This window comes from Megascapheus bottae, chromosome 3, assembly GCF_031878675.1.
Source record: "Megascapheus bottae isolate mThoBot1 chromosome 3, mThoBot2.hap1, whole genome shotgun sequence".
Lineage (NCBI taxonomy): Eukaryota > Metazoa > Chordata > Mammalia > Rodentia > Geomyidae > Megascapheus > Megascapheus bottae.
In genome coordinates, this window is record NC_143511.1 from 65,064,627 (window position 1) to 65,091,599 (window position 26,973).

Below are 26,973 nucleotides of genomic sequence, written 5' to 3' on the forward strand. Positions count from 1 at the left end.
ATACTGTGTGTAAAAGATGTCAGTTGATTTGACTGCTCAGCCCTCTTCCATAGTTCACCATGAGGTAAGAGATGGTAATTTGTTTCTCAGGGAATATAACATTGCTTGGTGCTTTGATTTGACAGTTCTTGAGTTAGTTTTACAGTATCCAGCACAACAGAGGGTTGTCTGTCTTTGTCAGGTATTAGATAAATTGGATCCTTCTTGATTAGTATCTGTCCAAGGTAATGGTTAACAGCAAATTCCATGTCATTTTGCTATGACCAGCTATAATTCATCGGATTTAAGATGAATTCTATGTAAGATTATGTGATACCCATTTAAGAAAGGAATCTAATTGGGTATTGTCCAGGTTATTGAGAGAGGTCAAGGTCTCTTGATCCTTTTGCCCAGCATTGGTGGGATGAGGTCCTGTTCCTAGTATAGTACATTGGCATTCAGCAATGGGACCTTGTCCCCTTGCTGTTCACTCAGATGAGGGCAAGTGTGAGCATAGTGGTTGTGACTATTTTGGGAACAGATGTTTTGTGACATTGGCTGAGAAAGCCAGGGGACTATGCAGCTCATGGAATGTTGTAGAGGAAAGCACAAATCCCATGGGAAATGGGTTTTTGGAGACGCTTCTCTATTTGAGAAGTTAAGAAATCAGGCAACATAAGGTGAGCTCTCAAAGTCATTTTCAGATGATGTCCAAAAATGGTGGTCCACTTTCCTTACCAAAGAGGTCAGTGAATGGGCTTCAGGAATGCCCCCAAAGTATATATCGAATTTTACGTGTGACAAATGAATATTATTTATAATTTTTCTCAGATCTTTAATGGAATTTGGAGACCAACGGTTTGATCACAGCTTTAGATTGGTAGGAATTTTAAAGGGTAAATACTGGAAGGCTACTTAATTTAAAGTAAAAAAATTACAGAATCTCTCTCTCTTCCTCCTCACCCCCCACCCCGTCCTCCTCCCTGTCTCTGATTCTGCTTTTGATTTTATTGTTATTTTGAAAATCTAGTAATGGTTTGACCCAAATGAGACATATTTGAAAGCATTTGTCTTAATTATGTTTCTTTTTCAATGCTGATTCTGCTCCATAAAGCATTCTTCATGACTTTGCATTGGCTTCCTTGATTTTCTTATTTTTTTGTTTATTTCCACAAGCATTTTTGTTTTCGAGGACAAGAGTTCTGTGCTTAGAAAATAATGAGGAGTGATAGGTCTGATTTGATGTTGTAAAGACAATAAAGAAATGATCACCTGTCTTCTAGATCTGCTGGAATGGCAGTGGTTATTGTTGCAAGAAGTGTAATGCTGTGTCGCTTCCATTGACATTTGCTGGTATGGAATGCCTTCAGATTTTGTCTCTTAAGGATTTTTTTCCTTAGGACTACCAGTTGATTGATAAACCCAATTGCCAGTGGTTCTGCAGAAATAATTTGACTAGTTGCTATCATGAAAATCTTCTTATAGTAAGAGCAAAGTATAGTTTAAGTAGAAAATTGGCAAGTTGTATGTATGTTGGATTGGACATACACAATGGTAAATTCTTCACATGGAAATAAGTGAAGATTTCCTAGTTTAGAACACTTAATTATCCAACCACAAAGTAAAATGAATCAATCAATCTCAATGTCTGTCTGTCTGTCTGTCTGTCTGTCTGTCTGTCTCTCTCTGTTGGTTGTGGGACTTGAACTCTGGGCCTTGGCGTTGTCCCTGAGCTCTACAGCTCAAAGCTACAAACCTATTCCTTGAGCCACAGAGCCACTTCGGTTTTCTGGTGGTTAATTGGAGATAAAAGTCTCAAGGACTTTAGTGTCCGAGCTGGCTTTGAACTACGGTCCTCAGATCTCTGCCTCCTGAGTAGCTAGGATTACAGGCCACCATGCCTGGCTAAAAAATGGAACTCTTAACTTCTGGGGGGTTTTGCCTAATTGTGATTGCTTCCTAACATTAGCTCTTAAGGTTGTAGTTGTAATATCTGTTACAATGATTAAGATTAGGTTTTAGAAAGGACAGTGTTTTAACAATATAATTCCTAATGACTAGCAGAGGCATATCCACCTCAGTACATTTTCATGACTAGGTTAATTCAGCTCTGTGCTTCTGCCAGATTTTCACAAGTATGCTGTAAGAATTCATATCTTACTCCTCTGGTGAATGAAAACCATCCTCCTTGTATATTGAAGTAACATTTTAAATTTGGGTTATTCTAAGATTTTGTGTGCGTGTGTGTGCATGTGTGTACGTATTGAGGCTGAATTTAGGACCTAGACATTGTTCCTTAGCTTTTTTGCTCAAGGCTGGCATGCTACTGTTTGAATCACAGCTCCACTTCTGGGTTTTTGCTGGATAATTGGAAATAGGAGCTTCATGAATTTTCCTGCCTGGGCTGACTTTGAACCTTTGTCTTCACATCTCAGCATCCTGAATAGCTAGGATTAAAACCACAGGACACTAGTACCCAGATTTTGACTGGATTTTTAATTTATTAAATCTGAAGTTACCACCACTGTGGAGGCAGCACATGGCAGCAGAATCTTCTCTTTTTTGAGGGAACATACAGATATAATTAGGACTATAATATAGTCATGCTGCTACAACAATGATATATAGTACATTCCAAGTTTTTGAAATCTGTGAGTGGAATGGATTTGTAAGGTCTGATGTAGCACATGACTGAGATCTCATCACTTAAGATGTTGAGGCAGTAGGATCACAAGTTTCATATCATCTGAACTAGCCTCAGATATGTAGTTAGACCCTTTCTCCAAAAAGCAAGCAGAAACAAAAAGAATGGGAGGTAAGATGTGAGATCTGAAAGGGATCTCAGGCCTTGTTCTTATTTTGGAAATGTGGAAATAAGGTCCAGAGTCAGAGTTGAAATGTGGCGATCAGATTTGCTTTTCTTTCTGTTATCTAAGTGGAGACCTCTGCCACATCTGCTATAGTGTATTCTCATCACTTGTCTGGATGTGACTTTGCCACTTATTAGCATGTTTGTTCAGTTCTCTGTGCTTTGATTCCCTTATCTATGAAGTAACTACATTGTAGTTACTGTGTTGAGAATGAATAATAGTATAGAGATATTTGGCACATTGCTTGGCTTTTAGTAAGTGCTCAATAAAGTACTTTTATTGCTGTAAGTAATTTCCTGAAATCTATGCACCGGTGGTTTATTTAAATTTTTTTGCCCCCCCCACCCTAACTATTTTTACTTTGCTTGTCCTATGTTTCTGAAGTATTTGAAGTTCCTATTTCCTTGGTTTCCCATCTTTGGGACTTTCCACTTCTGTTTCTTTTCTTGAGATGCCTGTTAATGTCACCAGTGTCCCCCAGCCCACTCAGATTACATACATAACACACTTACATGGATGCTCACAGGCATGTGGATGCGCACATCTGAGTTTCCTTAGTTCTTGATGAGCACAGCTTTATCAGAGCACAATAGCACCTTGTGTAACCAGTTAGTTTCCCCCACAGTCCATGGGTCTATAAATAAAAATGGTTTTATCTTTCTTAGCAGCTGTTCTCATCTCCTTGCTTACAGTCAGCACCTTCTCCCCCAACATCCCCCAATGAAAGACCAAATGGCATAAAATCATGTGGGTAGGTTGGCGGTGTTGGCATGTTCATAGTTTTTGAGATTTGACTTGATGTTTCACAGAGATTTGTGTGAAGAATGTGTCAGGGTGGCGGATTCATGAAGGCAAGTTTGCTAGGAGCTGAAACTGCCAAGATTGTGAGAAACTGCAGAACTCCTGCCTGATTGGCAGCTGCCTTCATATTATCTTGCTTGGCCATAAAACAGGAAGAATAGTTGGCTGAAACACTATTTTGGGGAGACTTAAGTAGCTGCAGCCTTGAAGTTAAGTGGACCAGTGCAGGTGCAGTTGTCAGCTTCCCTGAGCTGGGAGTCCCTGGGAGGCAGGGCAGAAAGGCTAAAGGGACATTGTGAGAGAAAGGAAGAGTGGGAAAAGATCAGATTGTGATAAGGTTTCTGAGGTTAGTGACCCTACTGCCTTTTCTTCTTTTGAACTATTGTATCTCTAGTACTTGGCATGTAAATAGAAACTAGTTAGCAAATATTTATTACTACATAAGCATGGTTAGGGCAGAGGTTTTAGAAGTTGAAGAGTACATTTTTTTCCTAGAGTGTCTCTCACAGATGAAGTCATTTTCCTTCTACTTTGTTACGAATGGGTTCACAGTTGTTTCAGCCTATCTTTGGCTGCTTCCTTGCTGTTGTTTACAAAGAAAGAGGCATCAGTTATAGCATTAATGGGTCTCAGAAAAGGAGCATTTGAATCGCCAAAGAATTCCGGGAGTACATATGAGAGTAAAGTTTCTATCTGAACATTTATTCCACAGTCATAGAAACTGAAGATGGAAAAGATCTGAAGACATCTAGTCCATCCATAGGGTTGTACAAGAAAAGTGGCTGGAGGAAAACAGCCTGTTCATTTCATGCTCACAAGACAGCATTTCAGCTCTTGGAGCGGAGCGACTGCAAACACATTGAACTGAAGACACAATGCAAATACTTTTCACAAACCTTAAGAAAATACTTAATAAGTACATTATTTTTCACAAAAGGATTATTAACCAAAAATGAAGAGTGAGGGAGCACTAGATTGGAAGAAAGGAGCAACTAAACTGGGTAGTGAGGTTTGCATGACAAAAAATAAATCTCTTTTGAAGACCACTTGGATTTTCTGGTTTGCCTATCAAAATATGAGTTGGAAGGAAAAGAGGTTCTAAAGTCATTTTTCTTTTCCCTTTGCTCTTTGTCTACACCAAGGAATCACTTCACTTGCTCCAAGGCTGTAACAGTCCCAGCACCAACGCTGGGAAGTCTAGTTTTGGGGTAAAACCACTCTGTTCTCCTTGGCTCTTAATCCATGTAACCAGTTCTCAGGCTGTTTTGGAAGCGGTAGCTCTAGTAGAGAGTTTATGCATTAGCAAGATTCATGAATAATGGGAATCACTTTCAGGCACATTGAAGACCTCAACTGATCGGGTCCCTGTTGGCTGTCTCACTTGGCTATCCCAGTCATACTTCCAACTTGTGTTTTCATTTGTTGGAGGTTTCCCTATCTCTCTGATCTTATGCCGTACGTATTGTGGGGTCCTGATCATTCCTTTGTTTTCGCCTTGTGTGACTTGGACTCGGCCTGGGCACTGTCCTTAAGCCTTTCATCTCAAGGCTAGCTAGCACTCTATCACTTGGTGCCATGGAGCCACTTCTAGTGGTTTCTGGTGGTTAACTGGAGATAAGAGTCTCATGGACTACTGTGCCCAGGCTGGCTTTGAACCATAATCCTTAGATCTCAGCGTCCTTAGTAGGATTACAGGTGTGAGTGCCTGGCCATGATTATTCTTATTTACAAAAACCAAGTAGCTTTATCTGGCGTAGCTTACCCAGTCATCTCTTAATGTGAGCCAAGAATCCCCCTTAGGAAATGGGCTTGGAGTGTGAGATACAGTTTGCGGTGCTCTAGGCTTCTCTGAATTAGAGCTTGAAAGAGAATGGGGGCCTTCCTGATCTCATTAAATAGGAACCCACAGGAGAAGGCAGGGGAGATCCCTAAGCTCATTCTAATTTGCAGAAACACAAACTTCCACCTGAGTTCTTTTGAAGCAGAGGGAATAGCTGAGAGGAGAGAGGCGGGAAGAAGGACCTACCCTTCCATGAAATCTTTTTACAAAACACAGCTTCACAAATTGCAAAACACTGTTCAATTACTACCATTTAGGAACAACAAAAAAGTGCTATTTAACATGAAGATTGCTTCATTTCACCACAAGCAATTGTATTTTTTTCTTTACCCAGGAATGGAAGCATTTAAAGCAATGTTGAGCATCAGTGAGCCTGCCTTCACCCTCTGCTGCTGCTTGTTGCATCCTGGGCACAATTTGGGCCAGAGTTTCTTAGAAAATAGGCCCAGGCAGCTCCTCTGGAGAGGAGAGGCAGGGTGGTCTGGCTTGTGATCAGCACTGCTCAGAATGCCTCAGCAGATAGAGAAGCTTAAGGTAAACCCGATATACAAAAATCCAAACTTACAAAACAGATACATTAAGGGATAATTAATTGCATTACAAAAGGGTTCTTTACAAAAGAATTCACTTTCAGGTTTCCTTGAATAGCTTCTCAAGTACAGCCAGAATATGAGTCAAGTTAGAAAATTGTCCATGTACTCCAATAGGAACATGGCTGTTACACGAGTTGAGATACACCTGTACGTCAGCACATACATTCAGGGGTTGTCAGAGCATGGTGGCAGGTACTAGGGCATCCTCAGTTGCAAATGGGTAGCAATGGCTAAGGACTAAAGTTTTCCAAAGGTAGCTGCATGCCTAGTGTGTGTGTGTGTGTGTGGTGGGGATTATTTCAAAATCAAGTGGCTCTTTTCTGATTTCTGGGGCTCCTTTGTTCCCTCACTGTTGAACTTGGTAACCTGTGCTGTGCCACTGATGAAATCTAACTGTAGAGCCCTGTTACTGTCATAGTCAGAATCTCGGAATTTCCCTGTACTTCAGAGTTTTCTCTGCAAATTAATTGCTGAGATGATACCTAATTAGAGTTTTGGGGTGCTGTCTTTCTATGGGGCTGTCTTGGTGGGGTGGGTCTTGGAAATGTAGATATATCTAAAAACAGGAGAAATGGGAAAGAAACCTCTCTGTGCACGTGGCTCAGCAGAGTTTGTGAATATAGACATTCAAGATGACACGGGGAGAAGTGAGTAGTGAGAAGATGACACTGTACTTGGTACACAGGGAACACTCATCCCATTTTGTGACATGGAGTAAGAATGAGGATGTGGAAAGGGAATTAGCCAGTGGGTCAGTGGGTGCTAAAGAGAAAGACTCACTTATCACCATGCCAGTGGTGGGTGGGGTGGGCAGCCAAACTGCAAGAGCTACATTTTATGACTATGTGAGTCTTAGGGGTGTTGGTTAACATAGGTAGCTGTGCACACATCCAACTCTTTGTAGCACCCATTGCTAGTTGGATCCTGGCAATCAGCAAGGCTTGAGTCCTTTCAGTGATTCTTCTCTTTGCTAACCTTTGGGAACAGCAGTTGTTGAGTTCTCCCTTTCCTATTCTTTCCACAGTCCCTCATAATTGTTGGCTGGGAAGGGAAATGCCTAGGCAGAGGAGAAACTAGATTACTTCCATCAATCAATCTTCAGGACATTAGATGGGGCCTGAAGGATAACCAGAGGGACCAAAACCTGTTGATATTTTCTCAGATGAGTGGCTTTGTGTGTGAGGATGGATGATTGACTCTATGATTTTCTATATAGGTATGCAAAGCACTGGACAGCTCACCAGTGCTGAAGTTTGTGATATTCCCAGGCCTCAGGTTCATTTTTGGCATGCCTCAGGCTCAGAGATAAGTAACTGCTGATTAAAAAAAAATAAAAATGCATTTCTCTTAACTATTGGTGCCAGCTCATGGCTCCTGTTAGAAACATGAGCAATGTATTTCAGCTTCATCCTAAGGTTATAATCTTGCTCTACTTTTCTCTCTCTGGTTTCTTTTATAAAAAGGTGCACGATTAGAAGTATAGTCCAATTCATAACTTTGTCAAATTGTCTTCCTGTTTTAGAGCTTTTGTCCTCTCAGTCTGCATATTGAATGCTTGTTTGGTCCATCATCTGTTCTCATTCACCACATCTCTTTCATAGTGGCCGCTAAATACGTTCCTCCTAAACATTCATCAGGAGGGAATCAGCTCTGCAGTCTTCTCAAGCATATGACTTGTCTGACCCAATCAATCCTCATCTGCAGTGATTCTGAGTTTAGTTAGATTTTAAGTATCTTCTCTGGCCCAGGGTTCTCTAGCCTTTACCCTGCTTCCCATTCAGAATGTAGAGACAAAAAAAAAAAATCTACATGGGGGAGTTGTATCAGATCTACCACCCTGAACAATCTCGTTCTAAATTAGGATAAAAAACCAACCCAGTAAGACACAGATATGAGTAATAATTTCTTTATGTATATATATATATGTATATATATACATATATATATATATATATTGTTGCAGTGCAGAGAAAGGGCTAAAAACCAGAAATATTACTGTGGCACCAGGTGGAAAGGTTCATTGGAGCTGAGATTATCTGGTTGTTCAAAGACCACTTGCACAGAATTTTCTCCATCCCCCAAACTTCAGATTCCTGCTATGTAAAGATCCCCATTCTGGAAACCTAGGGGGCGATGAGCCTTGGGAAGAGTGGCTGCCCTGTGTTAGACTGGAGAGAGCAGACCTACTCTCTAGAAGACTTAGATCTCAGTGTCTCCGTACCTCAGTCAGTCATTACAAAGGAGCATTACAAAGTGTCTCAAGGGCTCAGCGATACCAGGAACTGAGAAAGGAGAGTTGCATGATCACCTAGGACTCACAAGTCCTATTTGTCCTTTGATACTCCTCCAGCTCTGCTTTTCTGCTCACAGCCAAATGCAGCTCCTGGCGGATCACCTGAATCTGCTTCTCCAGCTCTGAGAGCTCCTGCATCACTGAGTTCCGTGCTGTGTTGAGGGGGTCTGCTCTCCCATTGGTGGCCAGCGAGGCTGGGAGCTCTCTTCTCCTCGGAGGGAGAGGGATGTCTTGGTGGCTTGGGATTCCCAGCTGGTTTTGTCCTCCCTCATCACTAAAGATGTACTTTCGTTGGTTTTCATGACTCAGATTGGAAGTGTTCCATACCATGAGCTGGCGGGGTCCTAAGTTGGACCTAGGAAACAAGAGACAGTTTGGATTCACTTTCCATTCGGCAGTTCTCAAAGTGCTGCTCTTTATCTGGGGTCCTTTTTGCCTGGCCAGTACAAAGCTGGGTATGCACATAGAAATAAAGTCATTTGATCTATGTGCAGCCTGCCTGCTAGAGTACCCAGGGGACATTAAGAATCCCAAACTTGCAACTCAAGTTCAAGATCTTAGGCAAGTCTTACATTACTCTGAAATTGGATATCCTCTGATGGAATGGGGTATAGTATTTCTTTGGGGGAAAACCATAGATGACCTTTTTATCCACTTTTTTTTTTTTTAAGGTGGAATGTTCAAGAATAAAGCATCACTGGCTTCAGACATCCTATCGCAATAAAAAAAAAAAAGGTTCTGCCCTTAGGGAGAGTAAAAATCGGTTTAAATCTGTTTATCCAAATGTCAGGCTGTAAACCTTACTGTATAGACAGGTATTTTCACATCTTTAACCTTACAATGCTCTTCTGAGAGTCAGTATTTGAATATAAGCACCTAAACCACAGGTTTCAGCTGAATCATTTTTCACTGTAGAAGTGACTATGTGAGTAAAGAATGACAGCTGAAAAGGAAAAAAAAAATGACCGCTCAGATTTGATGCTGAGGATAAAGGAAGGACAAAACTCCAGATTTAAGAAAGCCCCTAGGTTCTTGCTAGGATGATATATGTCGAATAGAAACAACTTTTCCATCCTTTTAGACTCACCTAGTACCATCTACCACCATTGTGGAGATGTGGCTGTAGACTTATAGCCACTTATAACAAGAGAAAGCTATTATTAGACAGGTACAGAAGTGAGACTACCTTGTTTCTCAAATACACTTTGACAGCTAGATGAAATGAGAACAGATTAGAGCCCTAAACATTGCACAGGCGGATTCCTTCTATACTAGTAGAATGAAAATTAGAGGAGGACAAGGAAGAGCAGAGGAGGAGCAGGAGGATTTTTACTACTCTTGCAATAAACCACAGGGCAAAACAGAAACATCCAGTTAAATCCTTGCATTTCCCACCCCCTCCATCCATATAACTGAATCAATTTTATTCTTTGGCTCTTACTGCTCAGGAGAGAAGATGGAGAGACCCTGGAGGCGGAAGGATGAAGGGTTAAGAAAGGACCAGGATAAAGTCTTGAGGCAATTACATGATGGAGAGCACAAAACATAGGGTTTAGCAGAAGAATCCTGTTTTGCTTTGCCTGGTGGTACAAATTGGCTTGATCTTTGGTGCTTCCTTTTATCCATGCCCTCTCAGCACTGACTTCATTGCATTATGATGGATGTTTACCTCTCCTTGAATGAGGACTGTTGCTATAATGTGTTTTGGCTCATAGAAAGGGGCAGCCATGCCAAGCCTAAGCTTTTAAGAAGGTTTGGCACACTGTTTCTCTCTTGACTCCTCGATGCTACAGTGTGAAGGAGTTCCCATTAACCCTGCTGGAGTGTGAGGGACCCTGTGGAACACATTTTCAGTATTCCTTGTTGACCTAGCCGAGGCCAATTCTAGGCCAGACAGCCTTTAGCTGCTTCCCTCTTCCCAAGCTGGCTGCACACATAAGCCTAGCTAAACATCAGTCAAGTCTGTCTCAGATCAGCAATCTGTACAGAGAACCTGTGGATTAATGAGCAACAGCACTGTTGAAAGTGTTAAGTATTTAGATGATTTCTCACACAGCAAAACCCAACTAAAACAGAACAAACATGCTGTAGTTCTTTAACATACTTTTCAGGTAATGCCATGTATAAATCAATAGAGGGCACCAGAGCTTGGTTTTTCTATATAAGTAGTCTCTTATAATATCCACTCCCCCCCTTCATATTAAATGTAAAAGAGGCAACATTTGTCTGCACTAGAGGCCAAAATTTCTCCTACCCTCTCTTCAAACTCAAATGTTAATAATGCATTCAACTATCTATCAATTGTTCACTAAATGTGCAGCATAGAAGAAGAGATCCAATTATATAGTGGAATGAGTATCTTGTACTATTGACTTCAGTGGGTTGCATTTTGTTTAAACATTCCTGTCTTAATATGACTTGACTAGTGATTTAGAGTAACTGAAAAGAAAAAGAAAAATCTAATTTGTATGGAACAGTTTTGTAAGACTGAAATTCAGTACTCCAAGGACCATTTCAAAGAGACAGCTATGAGACCCCCAAACACACACTGCATGTGTGAGAGGCTGTGTGTGGTATGCTGGAGAGTTATACAGAAGGAATATAGGCCTGAAATGCACCTAAATACTTAGGCCTAAGTATTTAGATACAGCTTCGTTTCTGAGTATCAGTTGATTCTGCCAAGTACATTAACCTCTTTTTACCTTTTTTCCACACGTTTGGTTTTTAAACGTTGCTGCTTTTCCTCTGCAAATGATGTGTTCAATGCTCTATGCAGTCTCTGGTAGAAAGAACAGATTCCCAGGTAATGTTCATTAGAAATATATAGGTCAAGAGATAAAGTACTGTTGGATGTTTAATGGAGTATCTACTTACTACAAGATTTCCAGGCATGCTTGATAATAGATCAATACTGAGCCTCAAATCTCAACAAAGATTCTAAATATTCCTTCCCAGAGAAGAAAATAGTGAATATATATATATATATATATATATGTATGTTGTTATGAGTCTTGAATTCAGGGGCCTGGGTGCTGTCCCTGAGGTTTCAGTCTCAAGGCTAGCTTCTACTTCTGGTTTTCTGGTAGTTCATTGGAAATTAGAGTCTCACAAACTTTCCTGCTTGGACTGGCTTCAAACTGTAATCCTCAGATCTCTGTCTCCTGAGTAGCTAGTATTACAGATAGAAACCACTGTTGCTGGCACCTGTCTAATAGTGATATTATAGAAAGCTTGTAAATAGTCTAGATTGTAAAGTTGCATGTGATATGACCAACTGTCTAACTTGCTGGATGCCAGCGGCTCACACCTGTAATTCTAGCTACTCAGGAGGCTGAGATCTGAAGATCTCAGTTCAAAGCCATCCTGTGCAGGAAAATCTGTGAGACTCTTATTAACCACTAGAAAAACAGATGTGGCACTGTGGCTCAAAGTGGTAGAGTACAGGCTGGGAGTTTTGCCTAGTGGTAGAGTGCTTGCCTAGTATGCATGAATACCCAGGTTTGATTCCTTAGTACCGCATACATAGACAAGCTGGAAGTGGTGCTGTAGCACTAGCTTTGAGAAAAAAGCCCAAGAAAAGTGCTCAGGCTCTGCGTTCAAGCCCCAGGACTGGCAAAAAAAAAAAAAAAGAAGTGGTAGAGTGGTAGCTTGAGCTGAAGAGCTCAGAGATGCCCAGAGTTCAAGCCCCATGACTGACCAAAAAAAAAAAAGTCTAATTCCTGTGGAGGAAAAAAGCTTGTACTCATAGTTGCTTAAAAATGAGTTGATGGGCTGGGAAAGAGGCTTAGTGGTAGAGTGCTTGCCTAGCATGCATGAAGCCCTGGGTTCAATTCCTCAGTACCACATACACAGAAGAAGCTGGAAGTGGCACTATGGCTCAAGTGGTAGAGTGCTAGCTTTGAGCAAAAGAAGTTCAGGGACAGTGCCCAAGCCCTGAGTTAAAGTCGCAGGTCTGGCAAAAACCAGAGAAACCAAACAAAAAAACTAAACCAAAACAAAACAAAAAACAGTCAAAAAATTGGGCAGAACTTCTTTGCAACCAAAAGAAAGAAGTAAAGCAGGCCTCCAGAGACTTAAAATAAACATGTCAGCATATTGAAGAAGATATCACTTGTCCTTAGAGTTCCCCTAGGAGACAAAAATATTTCCCTAAATGAAAATAGGAAGCATAGGGTTCAACTGTAACCAAATCAACAATAGTAATCTATCTACAAAATAAAAAGCAAAAGCATACCCCTTAACAAAGCAGTTAACTGCCTTGATAACTGGAGTGAAAGTGGCCATCTTGTGGCTGGGGGGTCAGGTGGTAATCCATGGAACACCAGAAGGCTGGAGGGCCTGCCCAGTAGAGATCTGGAAAGAGCTCATCTGTCTTAACATGGCAGGTGAAACTGCTCTCTTCACTAGACTACACTTTCTGTGTGTTTGGCTCCTTGGGTCAGCGTCCTAGGACTGTACCTGGCCCATCAGTCACATATTCAGCTCTCTCTGGGAAACGTGTTAATGTCTGGCTCCAAGCTTCCTGTGAAGCTTGCCCTTTGTACTAGTGGGCCTCAAAACCCTACACCAGAAGAAAACATAATAGAAAATGGAGTAAACCTATTTTAATGGGTTTTGGTTTTGATAAAAAAAATATCTTTGACACCACTTCTTATTGTCACCCTTAAGTGAAATCGGGTTGCAGGCAGTTCTACTGTGTTGACAGTGAGGAGCAGTGAAACTTTCCAGGAAGGAAAGGGATGTTGTGGGACCTATTTGTTTTAGGGGAAGGTAGATGGGTACAATCAGAGGAAATTCTGTTTTCTAGTTGGGAACGCTATACCACTTTCTGTCATTTGGCTCTGAATCCTCCCACCACGGGGAGCTACAGCAAGAGATCTTCAGCACTTACCTGACTGGTGTGCAGCCAGTATTGCAGCTTGGATTTGTTTTTGATTCGTGGTAGCAGCAGCCTGTACACGATGTGCTCACCAATGGTTGTCAAGATGGACAGGCCAAATCCGATGCACAGCAACACGAAGAGTCCAGAGAAGTGTTTGATGCCCATTTGCAAAGTCTGTGACAAAACAGGAAAGGCCAGAAATGCAACGATCCATGTGCCCCCATGTTTATGAACTCTCACTTCTTTTTTTAAATAGCAGTAGTAGTAGGACTTGAAATCAGAGCCTTCTGCTTGCTAAGTAAGCACTTCACCATTCAAGCCATGCTTTCCATCTTTGTTTTTAGTTTTATATAAGCTTGTGTTTTTTTTCCCCTTGAGTTGGACCACAATTTTCCTGCTTACATGACTTGCATAACTGGCTTGTGTTTTGAAATCATCATCTTAATAACTTTTTCCTTTGACTGGCTTTGAACTATTTTCCTCCTAGTCTCTCCCTCCTTAAATTTTTTTGCCAGGCCTGGGGCTTGAACTCAGGACCTGAGCACTATCCTTAGGCATTCTCTACCATTTGAGCCACAGCACCACTTCCAGCTTTTTCTGTGTATGTGGTACCCTGGAATCAAACCCAGGGCTCTGTGCGTGTTAAGCAAGCACTCCTCTTTTTATTTTTCTCTCTCTCTTTCCCCTCCTTCTCTCCCTCTTCCCCCCTCTTTTTTAAAACTCAGATTCCTTTTTACAGGATCCAAAGAAAGCTAGAGACTATTCTTCCCTGTGTATGCAGCGAACTTCACTGTACTACACTGTGGGGGATTTAGTTGGGGTATGATTGAAGGCTACAACAGCCTAATTCCTTGGGTACTGTCCAACAATTAATTTCATTTCCCAATCATCTCTGGAGATGTGCCAAGACTTGGGTAAAGACCACCTCATGGTATCCTAGAAACTGAGTGAGACAGAGACAGATATGAAACAATACGTTAAAACACTGAGTTGCTATGAAAGAAAGGACTCCTTTCTGAAAGAGTAATTTAAGGATATAAGATGAGTTCAATAAGTTTAGATCTACCAGGGAAATGGTGATCATCAAATTTAATGCTTGCACATTATAGATAAAGAAGTAAACCAAAGAGGTATAATGATCCAGGTCACAAAATTAAATAGACCTGGAGAAGAAAGAGAAGGAACTTAATACTTACTGGCTGCCAACATTTGTCCAAGTGTTTTAAAATGAGATAGGTATTATAACTTCAGTTTTATAGTTTAAGAAACATACTATGCAAGTACTTGAGTAGCGTGCTAAAAGATGAGAGACTTTTTGTCATGATTGTTACTTATTTAGCATTTGATGTATTAGCATTGTTGCTATGAGTGAAGGACAAACATGGGAATTAATTTTGGACTATTAACATCACACATTCAGAAAAGCTATATAGAAGTTACTACTTTCTTATAAGACAGGTCAAGGTAAGAAAGGTAACATATATCAAGAAATCTTGTCATTAAACATCTGGCTTTTCTCTTTTTCTTTGTGTATTGAGTAATTCATCCAAGTTTTAGTTTTCAAAAATGTTGGAAAATGCTTACAAATCATCATGAGAACAAACACTAGGTAAACCCACCATCAACCATCAAGAAAAAACAACTGCACATTGGTGAGTTGAATTTAAAGTCTGAGCTGTCAGATCACTTCTATTATGTACATACCTTTGCTGCTATGACAGTGTATTATTAGCTTTTGAATCAGTAAATTCATTTAAAGGTGATAGGACATGTGGCTTGTAAGTCACACACATTGACCTGCTAGAACAGGTGTCTAAAGCCAGGACCTAGGATATAATTCAGTGGTAGAGGGCTTGCCTAATATGTGTGAGACCTTGTGTGCTATTTCCAACTCACCCCCCTCCCCCATTCTCTCCCCACCCTATATATACACATAAACACACAAATTCTGTCTCTTAGACTAGTCTCTATACTCCTTCTCTCATAATACCCTATCTTACAAAGCATCTAAGCCTCCCCCTTCTTGTAACATGCACTATAGATAAAATGCCATAAGTAGATCACCTAATGTGTACATTCTAACAGAGAATCAGTAGCTGAAGTGGAGAATGAAATTAGCAATTTTTCCCCCTGTGATTTCTGGAAGGTTTTCCCCTCCAGGATGTTTCTAAAGGATGATAGAATATAAACCAACTGTGCTGAGGCCATATTTTGTCTGTTTCTAAAGGATTGTCTAGTGGTTTGGAGATTGCAACATATGGCAGACAGCAGACGCAACCCATTAAAGTAGATCTATAACAACATATTGATACTAATCTCTGTAGCCTCAGAGCATATAAGGGTGGTTATCAGTTCAATCTAAATACTGTCAGTCACCTGTTTCTTATGACAATCTGAAGGTGGCAGCAGGTTTAAAACTGTCTTTCCTAATATGTTTCTTGCAATGCATAAAACTGGAGAGGTGGGGCTACTTGCTCATGACAAGCAACTCATTTCTTTCGCCCTTGGTTTCCTTTTTTTGTGAGAACTGAGGCATGATCTGGTTACATTAATAAGAGAAAGGTTAAAAAAAAGATGTGTAAAAATGAAGAGGTAGAAATGAAGCTCAAGGTTAGTGGTCAGAAAACCTAATACAAGGCCTTGCTCTGTCATTTCCCAGCTGTATGACCTTGGAGAGGATTCTGGGTCTTTTTATAGTATCATCTATAAAGTCAAGATGGCTCCATTTCACAAGGTTGTTGTGATGATTAAATGACACAACAAAAATATCAAAAGTAATGAGACAATTGCTCAATAAATGTTAACTTATTATCACCACAAGAAGTTGTTTAGAAATAAATTTGTTAGCAACTGGCTATCAACCAAGAGGGAGGAAAAACTCTCAAAGCTCTCTAACGTGGAAGCAAATACGATCAATTTCCCCAAGTATCTGGTTCAGTCTTTACAGTGCTAAAACCAGACACATGACTTTAGTTCAAGGTCATTACCACAAAGTCTGCTATGGCACTCTTAACTAGACTTAGCAATTAACTTAATTGCAGATATTTTAGCAGCTGAATTGTTTTCTTTGTTGCATTTGAATATGAAATCCAACATATTTCATGCCCTTAGACATAATTTCCATATTTTAAACTATCCATTACAAAGTGTATAAATAATCTAAGCCATGTTCCTGGCTGGCATGAAACACATTCACTTTCATCACGTTCAAATTTCCTCACGAAGTCAAAGAGGCCGGGCTAGAAGAATTCTCTTTTTCATGTTCTATGCTTCACATAAAGCCTATTGTCCCTTCTGCACACAAGGGGCTGGGGACTACTTTGATGTGGTTCCCTTTCTTTTCTTGGCTAGGATCACATGAATGAATGTTCAGCTAATTTGGAGTGGGTGTAGCTAAACATCAGTGAGGCCTCATGTCTCCTTTGTAGAGGCATAGGTAGGGTTAAAGGAAGAGGAAATAACCTTGGAATGGATGTTTATTTTAATTAGGTAAAACCACAGAGAAGCTCAATAAGTCACTCACATGTACATACTAATAAGTCACTCTAATAATAGCCCTGTTGCAATTGAATCCACAATCAGGTGTGTTTGTATCTTTGAATTGTGTTATCACCCAATGGGTTATGTATGACTCACATCACTGGAGGGTTGGGACTATTTGCCTGCTAATATATTTTGAAAGAACTGAACAGGAATGAAAGGAAGAATTTCTATTCTATAGGGATCCTAATTTATCGCTAATACAAAAAGTGTAGATGGATGTAATACCAGTGACTATTTAAGGAATTTTATTTCATCTTTTTTTCTTTTGTGCTTAATTAGTTGGCCAGCTGCCTCGTGATAACCCTCTTGAGGAAAAAAAATCACCTGAGTAGTACTTTCTGGCTAGGTAACTAGGGAAAGAGTATATTTCATTGTTCTTTGTAATTTATATGGGGTATGGTCCCAGGAAGTGAAAGCTATGAGGATCATTGCTGGCCTTGCTCTTTTGAGCACAGCTCAGGCTCTGAGGAAGTGGGGGGTGCAGGTTGCTATGTTCTCATTGGTAAGCTCATTCTCCAAAACAAAACTAAAAGCTTCTTCCCATCGTGAGCCCCTCCCATCAAGACTAATCTCAGACTACCAACATATCATCAGTGAGTTGGGAAGATGAATTCACACGTTGAATCTCTTAGAAACTAATAGGCTTCCAGCCCATCCCTGGTTGTAGTCTACTAGGGAGAGAGGAACTCTTAGTTGATGGGTAGAGGAAAAGCTTCCTGGTAAGACAGGAAATTTAGCTACTGCTGTCAGCTTTCTGTTGTAGTGGATGGGATTGCTAACCTCTGCAAGAGAGAGCACCAGGAACAACCACTCCAGCAACCTGGGGAGAGGCCCTTAGCTCCAAAAGTTTGCCTTGTGGGAAGACTGACTTTATCTGTCCTACTCCTTCCCACTGGGTTGGGGCTAAGTGCTAAAGGAGTCATCACTTTCTGGGGAGGTTCTGAGTTAACTGGATGTTCCTGCTAGTCCTGGGGTGAGTAGCCAATATTGCCACTAAGATTGACAGGTGGGCTGAGCAGGTGACACATAGGCCTCACAAACAGACTTCTATCCCTTGAATTTACTGAAGGATTTCTAGATTAGTGTGAGGAAGGAGGTGTAGCTTGGCACAGGACAAAGATGAGCTGCTTTGTTGCCTGCAGTGATTAAAAGACGGTCAGCAAAAAAAAATACATATATATATATGTATATATATACATATATTTGTGTCTGTTGCTACACTAGGAGGTTAGCAGTCTCTCAAAGATAATTGAATGTCACAAATAAATGTAAACAGTTCACCCAACACCGGGTACAAACTCTACAGCATCCTGTTGTGGACACTTCCAGGAGGAAGATGGGCGAGTGTACAGATGTTCTCTTTTCTTTCAAAGTTCTCTTGAACTTGGTCTCTGAATCTAAACCAAGAATAGGAGAGTTACAAAAGTCATTTCGTTCTGTTTTCCCAAGTTTCTTTCTTCCATCTTGCTCTCCACTCAAGGCATTCTCTTCAATCACTGAGATAATTAAGGACACTGAGTGGATGATGAAAGTCAGCTTGCAACACGCTTGGTCAAGACAAACACTTCCCGGTTAGTGAATGAGACCATTTTGTTGAAGGTCTCAGGCAGATCTTGAGAGAGGGAGAGGGAGGAAGACAGAGACAGGTGAGACGTACACAGAGGAGAGAAAGAGGCAAGAGAGGAGGGAGAGAAAAACGAATGCAAAAGTTGCTTGTGGGCAGTGGTCTTAATAAAAAACCACCAAAACAAGCAACAACCCCAAACTCCCCAAAGCTCACACGAACACCACCAACTTCTTGTGGACCTCCAGGCCTCTGACCACACCGGAAAACTCCTCAAAAGATATTTTCCCATCGCCATCCTTATCCAGGACGATGATGGTTTTGTCCACGAGCTGCTGCAGCTGCCAATCCTTGAGGTTGTCGCCCACCATCATCTTCAGCACCTGGAACAGCTCCCCGTTGGAAATGTAGCCATCTCTGTCGATGTCGTAGATCCGGAAGGCGAACTTCAACTTCTCCTCCTCGGCTCCCTTGACGCTAAACTGCGAAGCCCCCAGGATGAACTCTCGGAAATCCACCTCGCCGTTGCCATCCGTGTCGAAGATGTCGATCACTCGCTTCACCAGCGGGTTCTGCCTCAGCTGGGGCAGTGACATGAACTCCTCCACGCTCAGCGCGCCCGACTTGTCCAAGTCGATCTTCTTGAAGCTCTTGCCCAGACGCTTGAGTTCCTCTTGGTCAAAGTGAGCGCACATCTCCTTTGGGTAACTGGCTTCGTTTCCCATGGCAGAAATGGGGAGGCAGAGGTGTGTGCGTGCGTTGGGTGTGGGGGGGGGGAGCGGTCAACGGCTGGCCAGGAGTGGCAGGATCCGTGGAGAAGAAGAGGGCGCACGAGGGGTGCACGGAGTGCGACGAGCGCGAGGCATGGGCTCCATGGGACAGTTGGGCCACTCGGGCTGGTGGGCTCGTGGCCTCGGGGAAGGGAGATATTTGGGCCTCTGGAGAGAGGAGGTGGAGGTCGGTCCAGAGAGGAAAGACAGGGGAAAGAGGCACAGAAGGGAGGGGAGAGGAATGTGGAACTGGAGACTGCCCAGTAGAAAGAGAGGCCAACAGTGAAGCTGTTCCCCTCTCTCCAACTCACTGGAGATTTTCCATCGCAAACCATCTGACTGATTTTCTCTCCTCATGTCCTCCTTCTTTCCTCAGGAGAAAGTAAGCCCCAAGTAAGCCAGGACCACACTCTTTCTTATTCCCTGGGGTCGTCTCAGTACAGGGAAGCCAACACAGTATACACTTAATAGATATTGCCTGACTGAGTGAATGGCAATTCAGACCCCATCCTTGCTTTGCAGGCCCCAAGCGCTAAGTCGAAGGACAGGTCACAGGATGGGTTAATTGTCTTAGAGGAGAAGCCAGATTACCATCTTTCAGAAACTTTTTGTGGGGGTGGGGGGGAATGTGGGATTTAGTCTAAAACCTGCTTGAAGTTGTCACACAGAATTACACGCATGAATCACTTAGAGGCACTACCCACTTCCTAAGAAATAAAACACAAATGTAAATTTGGGGTATTTTCCCGGAAGACATCGGTTCCAAGAACACATTGCTTGTAACTCTTTTGCTTGGCTCTATGTCTTTGTTGTCTGGGGCCTACTGACTCTCTGTGTCCTGCAAAGTATATTGGCGATCTGCAGTGTGCTCAGAAAACTGCCCATGCGTGTGTGTGTGTGTGTGTGTGTGTGTGTGTGTGTGTGTGTGTGTGTAGATTGACAGTGGTCTCCAGGAGACTCCCAATTCCCCACTTTACTTCCACTAGATTTCTTCTTTTTGTTGAAGATTAATTGTACAGACTGCCCTAAGTTCCTTCTTGCTTTCAGGGTAGACTATCAATTACTCTGAAATGCATGAGAAATAAATGTGGTCTAAGAGTAGCACAGTTCAAAGGGACTTGGGGGAAGCTCAAGCCACTAAATCAAACTGAAGGGTAAAAAACACTCCCTGGCTTAAAAAAAATACTAGCAAGGTGCTATGTTTTTTAGGGCAACCAAAAGGTCAGACTGAAGGTCACCATGTGTCACTGACACAATTGAGCCACTGGACACTTTATCATTAGACTGACCATTTTAACAATAACCCATTGGTATGTATATATATATAATATAATATTACATATATATATATGTCTACTTTTTGCCAGTCCTGGGGCTTGAACTCAGGGCCTGGACACGGTCCTTGGGCTTTCCTCAAGGCTAGCGCTCTATCACTTGAGCCACAGCACCACTTCTGGCTTTTTTCAGTGTATGTGGTACCAAGGAATCGAACCCAGAGCATCATGCATGCTGGCCAACACTCTACCACTAGGCCAAATTCCTGGCCCCATATATATCTATTTTAAAGCTGATCATAGTTATTAAATAAACTCTCTTATCCAAGTAAGTAGTATGCTGGGAACATGTTTCCATTCTCTCTATTTGCTTGCTTTCTATTTACTCAGATGAATGAATGAAATGTAGCTTCAGCACAAATCTTTCAAATGTGCAGTTCTAAAGGGATCAGCTGAAATTGTATTATGAGAGATGTGAAATCAGTACCGATCTCTAAATGCTATCAGTTATTCTGGCCTACATCTTTCCAGAGTACACAGAACTTCTAAAACTCTAGGCCCTGGAGAAGCCCCATGGTATTTTTTTTGCCATTACCAAAGGAGGCTAATACATAGACTCTTCAGTTCATGAAGATTACAGTTGAGAATGGTCCCCACACTTTCTTTCTTTCTTTCTTTCTTTCTTTCTTTCTTTCTTTCTTTCTTTCTTTCTTTCTTTCTTTTCCTCTCTCTCTCTTTCTTTCTTTCTTTCTTTCTTTCTTTCTTTCTTTCTTTCTTTCTTTCTTTCTTTCTTTCTTTCTGTGTGCACGAGTATATGACTCTGAGGCTTGAACTCATAGTCCTTTATTCTTTTTACTCAAGACTGGTGCTCTACCACTTAAGCCACAACTCTACTTCCTAGGTGTTTGGTAGTCTCATTGGAGATAAGAATCTCAGACTTTCCTGCCCGAGCTGCTATGAGCTGATCCTCAGCTAGGGTTTGAGGGGTGAGCCACTGGTGGCAGTCTTAGGGGTGAGATCTCAAAGCCAGACTATCTGACAGAGCAGCCAGTGAGAGAGTACATGCGCCAATTAACAAATGTTCCTTGGATATCCTTACATTCTGTTACAGGTCCAAGTACTTTACCAACATGAATTAGCTCGAGTTGTTTGAGGACAGGTTATAGATTCTCCATCTGAGCGGTGAGGGCCCAGGCAATGGTGATTCTGTGCCTATCAGACACTCTTCCTATCTTTCTCTTGGTAATTTCTTGACAGTCATTACTTTGAAAGGAGCCACCAGTATAGCAGTTCTTAGTGGGCTGTATTCTTCTCTGTGGTGTGTTAGTAAGAAGCAGTGAGGATTAATAAGAGAGCACAGGAATTAAATACACTTTGTTCTAGTCTCAACTCTGCCCCTTATTAGTAACAAGCCTTTATGGAAGTCATCAGCCTGCCGGTCTCAGAGTTCTCCACTGCAAAACCTGACAATAATCACACTTACACTAGCTGTTGCATGTGACTGTTTCAAGGGTCAGGTGTAGTGTCTACAGACATGTGTAGTAGAAGGAGAAATAGTGTAAAGACATGCCAGAAAGATGGTGCTACTCTGTTCAACCACTTGTCGTGTACAGAAGTGTAGTTTTATTCCTGAGCTGTGAGGAATGAAACATTATGCTGGAGGTATGGTCAGTGAACTTGAGTTCCCTACCGCTTTCCATTTCCTAAGCGATGTAGTCCCACCAGAAGTAAGGGACTCAGCGGGGTTGTGTTCCATTTTCCCCTAGCCATTCTTCTCAGTCAGGCAAAGCACTGTGTGTTGGTCTGCGGTTTGTCACTGTGGAGCGGACTGCAGGAATTCACTGTAGTCAGGGACCAAGGTGATAGATTGATATAGAAGAAACAAACCAGAAGCACTTCTGTCAGCAAGATATTTTTTCCCCCTTCTCAAGAATTTTCTGATGAAAACGTGTGAGATGGACATGCGTAAAAAGGACTGAGACTAAGAAATAAAACCACTGGAAATAGAAGTGATGAGATTTGAGGCTCAAATTCAGCTTCCTCTTTCTAGCCAGGAGAATAGGCTGTCTGAGTAAGGTATACATACAGCCATTGTAGAGCTTCTCTGGGCAACTCTGACTTCCAGCTAGAAGTTCTCTCCTTTTTGGGGTGCTAGTGGAAATGATTTTTTTTTCACATTGGCCACAATATAGCCTGTAGAGCTACTCAGTTCTGAATTTGAAGTACTTACAAAGCACATAAACTAGTGCTAGCACACAGCACGTCTCCAATGTTTGTATCCTATCTCTTTTTCCCATCCTTTTTTGTTTTGTGTCAGTATTGGGACTTGAATGAAAGGCCTGAGCACTGTCTCTAAGCTTTTTCGTCAAGACTGCTACTCTCTGCCATTTAAGCCATACCTCCAGTTCTGGCCTTTAGGTGGTTAATTGTTGTCTCATGAATTTCCTGTCTGAGCTGGCTTCTAACTGAAACCCTCAGATTTCAGCCTCCTAAAGTAGGTAGACGTGTTAATTACTGGTGTCTGGTACCTTTCCTACTTCTTTATTTGCTTTTTCTGAAGCAGAAATTTGACTCTGGCTACCAGTGTGTTATCTTCTTTGTAGCTGATGAAACTCACTTCAAATGTAAATACATTCAACAAATACAGATGGAATGCCTCCTCAATGCCAGGTTCCATGCCAGAGAGTTGCATTTACTGCAGAGAATAAAGCATAGACATTGGGGGAAATAAGAGCTCTGCCATTGAGAAATGTAGTTTAATAAGCGTGATCACTCCAGGCATTTGGTCTTTTATGTCCATCATGTGTCTTTGAAAGGATTAGGTAAAAGGTGATTGATTTCCTCTTGTAATTCACGGATAGTGTTTAATAGGAGTTTTAAATTGTGTAATCTTAACTCAAAATTTTGCTGTCTAACAACTCTGTGACCTCGAGTAGAATTCATTATCAGAGTCACTGTTCCTTTGTAAGAGGAGGGAAACTATTGGGAACTCAGCCTTCTTTCAAAGATTAAATAAGATAAGAGAGTAAAGAGAAAAGTAGCATAGGCTTGTCTGAAAACCCTAGTAGAACTGTTTTGTAGGCACACATGCACAGGGGATCCTGTTAACACTCATTTTGCTTCTTAACAGAGTTTCTGGGCATGTAGTAGGCGGGAGACTGACTGGCCAGGTACCCAAAGTTCAATGGCTTCCTAAGCAGGTAACTTCTCCCAGGTCTTATAACATGGGGTTTACAACTTTGTAGGAGGGAAGAACATTAACCAACTTATTATGTATATTCAGAGATGTAAAGATGTCCGCACTAGGTGAGAAGCACTAGGAGAGTTTACACAATTGAAATCTTCATTAGGAAAGTAACACTGGAACAGAAATCCCAGGAAGTAAGAGAAATTCACTAGATGTTCTAGAAAGAGGGATTCTGAAGGCTTCCCTGCTCAAGACCCATGTATTAAAGACAAATATGGGAAGGTGCTGGGATGTGTTCAGGGGGATTCTAGGGAGGATAGGTTCTCAAATGGTATGGTAGGATCATAGTGCCTTCCTCTTTTGTTTTCTATATCCCAAGCGTAGAGTGAACAGCTTTGCTTCGCCATGCATTCCCAGCCATGTTGTGTCACCTCACCAGACGACCCAAAAGAATGAGACCAATCTATCAAAACTGTGAGTCAAGATCAACCTTTTCTCTTAATAAGCTGCTCATTTCAGATCATTGGTTATAGTAATGGAAAGCTGATGGTATAACACCTTCCCTTGCTATTATCTAAATGCAATCTCTGCTCTCTGTGTGCACCTCTGTTTTCACATGGCAGGGCTTTGGTAAGGATGCTTGTTATAGTGTATGAGGAGCCTATCTTACTATAGTATCAAGTAGTGTTAGCTAATCACATTTGCCAAGATTCTGTATACAAAGGGGACTATTGACATACTGAGGTTAAGACTTCAGGAGCTTAATGCACTTTTAGGGACCACAGGCCCATAACACTAGACCAGAACCTGAACTGGTCAGAAGGGTAGAGGGAAGAAGCAAATATGAGGCTCCTGGATGACTAACCCTAGGCTTAGATGTTGCTGGGAATCAACCCTACCTATATGGGTTATCTCATATTGTTACAGTATTTTATCTTATTATCTGATGTATTGTATATATGCTTATTTGGTTATTTGAAATAGGATAGGGAAGAGGGATAAACAAGATGAGGGGCGAGGGGTGAGGGGAGGGAAATGGGGACCAAGACATGAGAAAGGGTATCAATGTTCGTGAAGTAATGTACCTTCTACCTGGTGAATATAATGTAACCCTTCTAATAATCACAATAAAATATATATATAAAAAGAAAACCAGGAGAACAGATCCATTCTGTTTCTTACATTCTTAGGTTTGGTTCAGTGTCATTAATGAGAAACGAAAATCTGGCTTTTCTGGTTATTTTGCAATAGCGCACTTCAGAGACACACCACTAGATGGCAGTCTTCCCCCATGTCCATGCCCTGGTTTCTTTCATGTAGACTCTTGAGGGCCTGAGCATTCCTTGCCTAGGGAAGAGACATTGGAGCAGTCACATTGCTGCGATTCCTCACAGATTTCCATGAAGGCAATCTGAAACATGAGGGAGGAAAAAGGCTCTCTCATAACCTTCAAGTCAGTCTGAGCAGACGTCATACCTTTCTGTTGCATAGTACATAGCGTTTCATAAATATTTATGCGTTCATTGAATTTAACCCAGAGGAGAAAAGCAAGAAATATTGGTAGTATGTGGTTATGGGTATAATTTATGCCAAAGCATTTTTTTCTAGTATGAGAAAGAGGAGGCTTTTATTTCCATGAGATCCATATGCTGATTTATTAGTAAATGGAGAATGGGACGCTTGCTGGATTCATTTTCCTGGGTCAAAATTCAAATTTCAGTCATTTCTAGAGAAGCAGCCTTCACTTGGCTTTAACACTGGGGAAAGGAGAGCCCAATTCAGGAATTTTTAGGTCCCGATCTTCCCCTCATGGGAACAGGACCCCAAAATGCCAGTGGGGATACATAGTAGTCAGCATTCTTTTTCTTCCAAAGATTGGCTTTACGGGCCCCCTAACGGTTTGTGGAAGCCCCCTTCACATTTCCCCACTCAGACCTAGATGCTGAATTGTCTGAAATCAAAAGCACACATTATAACAAGCATGAGTTATTAAAAATTAAAAAAAAAGAATGAATCCATCCCTGGGGGCAGTGAAGTTCAAGGCCTGTTGCAAAGTGCAGTTTCTAGAGTCAAGGAGTTGTTTTTGCATCAAAGTCCTTGTGTTATGTGACCTATGAAAGGAAGATGGGAAGGAAGTTTATGTGGAAATGATCAGATGCATCCAAGTAATGAATGTATCGACATATTCTTGATTTCTGTTTTTTTTTTCTGGTAATGGTTCAACTGTGCCAAGAGGGATGATAAAACTGTAAGCTATCTCTCCTCTCTCTCTCTCTCTCTCTCTCTCTCTCTCTCTCTCTCTCCTTCTTCTTTCTTTCTTTCTTTCTTTTTATTTTTTGGTTGGATGTGGGGCCTGGGCACTGTCCCTGAGCTCTTCATCTCAAGGCTGGCTCTCTACCACTTTGAGCCACAGTGCCATTTCCAGTTTTCTGATGGCTTATTGGAAATAAGGGTCTGATGGATTTTTGTGCCTGGCCTGGCTTTGAACTGCCATCCTCAGATCTCAGCCTCCTGAGTAGCTAGGATGATGATGATGATGATGATGATGATGATGATGATGATGATGATGATTATGTGTGAGTCATTGGCACCTGGCTAAGCTATTATTTTCTTTTTCTTTTTTGTCAGTTATGGGACTTGAACTCTGGGCCTGGGTGTTATCCCTGAGCTCTTCAGCTCAAGGCAACTGCCCTATCCCTTGAGCCACAGCACCACTTCTGGTTTTCTGGTGATTAATTGGAGATAAGGGTCTCACAGACTTTCATGCCTGGGCTGCCTTTGAACCTCGATCCTCAGATCTCAGCGTCCTGAGTAGCTAGGATTATAGATGTGATCCATCGGTCCCTGGCTAAGCTGCTATTCTTAACTAGTCACTTTTCATCTTTGGGCATTGTTCTATATTCTGGAAAGGTAGGGGCTTCTGTCCAGTCACATGTTTTCCTTCAGGAGTTTCATGAATAGAGCTCACATTTTGGAACAGGTCTGTTAGTACTCATGGTGTGAAAGGGGCTGAGGAGAGATCTAGAATTTTAGAAGTTGCTGGCTTTCCCAATCACACAGTCAGGAGACCCTGCTAGGGTCTCTCAAAGAGCAGAAACTCTTTATTATTCTAGATTGTGTTTCATAGGACAGCTAGGAAAGAAGTTCCTACCCGTGAGGAGGCGCTAAGGAGGTTACCAGGAAGAATGCAGGGGATGCTAAAGGCCCAGTGATGGGTCAAGGAAGGTGGCAATATACAGTTTTAGAGTCCCTGGGACACACACAATGAGGTGCAGTGTCCTTGGCATGCAAAGGTAAATTTCATTGCTTATAATGTCATGCTTCCGGCTCTTGCATATTTTGCATGGAGGATTCTTTCCCTTGCAAGGGGTCACCTC

General features: G+C 41.7%; 2 protein-coding genes and 1 long non-coding RNA gene across 3 annotated transcripts in view; 1 reads left to right on the forward strand and 2 right to left on the reverse strand.

Annotated features, from left to right (window-relative positions):
• Window positions 1-8,019: 8,019 nt before the first annotated feature.
• Window positions 8,020-26,973, reverse strand: part of Grin3a (glutamate ionotropic receptor NMDA type subunit 3A) — a 151,666-nt gene continuing 132,712 nt past the window's right edge. The window contains exons 7-9 of the mRNA XM_090330354.1: window positions 13,268-13,432; window positions 11,079-11,155; window positions 8,020-8,731 (exon numbers count right to left, since the gene is read on the reverse strand). Of these exons, the coding sequence (XP_090186480.1) occupies window positions 8,392-8,731; window positions 11,079-11,155; window positions 13,268-13,432 (582 nt within the window). The 3' untranslated portion in view covers window positions 8,020-8,391. The remainder of the gene's footprint in view (window positions 8,732-11,078; window positions 11,156-13,267; window positions 13,433-26,973) is intronic.
• Ppp3r2 (protein phosphatase 3 regulatory subunit B, beta) lies at window positions 18,409-19,180 on the reverse strand. The gene has a single exon (XM_090330353.1). The coding sequence runs from the start codon at window positions 19,088-19,090 to the stop codon at window positions 18,578-18,580; it is 513 nt and encodes a 170-aa protein (XP_090186479.1). The 5' UTR covers window positions 19,091-19,180; the 3' UTR covers window positions 18,409-18,577.
• The window catches only part of LOC150065705 (uncharacterized), a 724,813-nt gene continuing 721,815 nt past the window's right edge, over window positions 23,976-26,973 (forward strand). Inside the window, exon 1 of the long non-coding RNA XR_016534977.1 lies at window positions 23,976-24,070. This is a non-coding gene — a long non-coding RNA (uncharacterized LOC150065705). The remainder of the gene's footprint in view (window positions 24,071-26,973) is intronic.

Excerpts from the sequence above, each read along its gene's own strand:
- Ppp3r2 (XM_090330353.1), bottom strand. The coding sequence starts at position 19,090 with ATGGGAAACGAAGCCAGTTACCCAAAGGAGATGTGCGCTCACTTTGAC.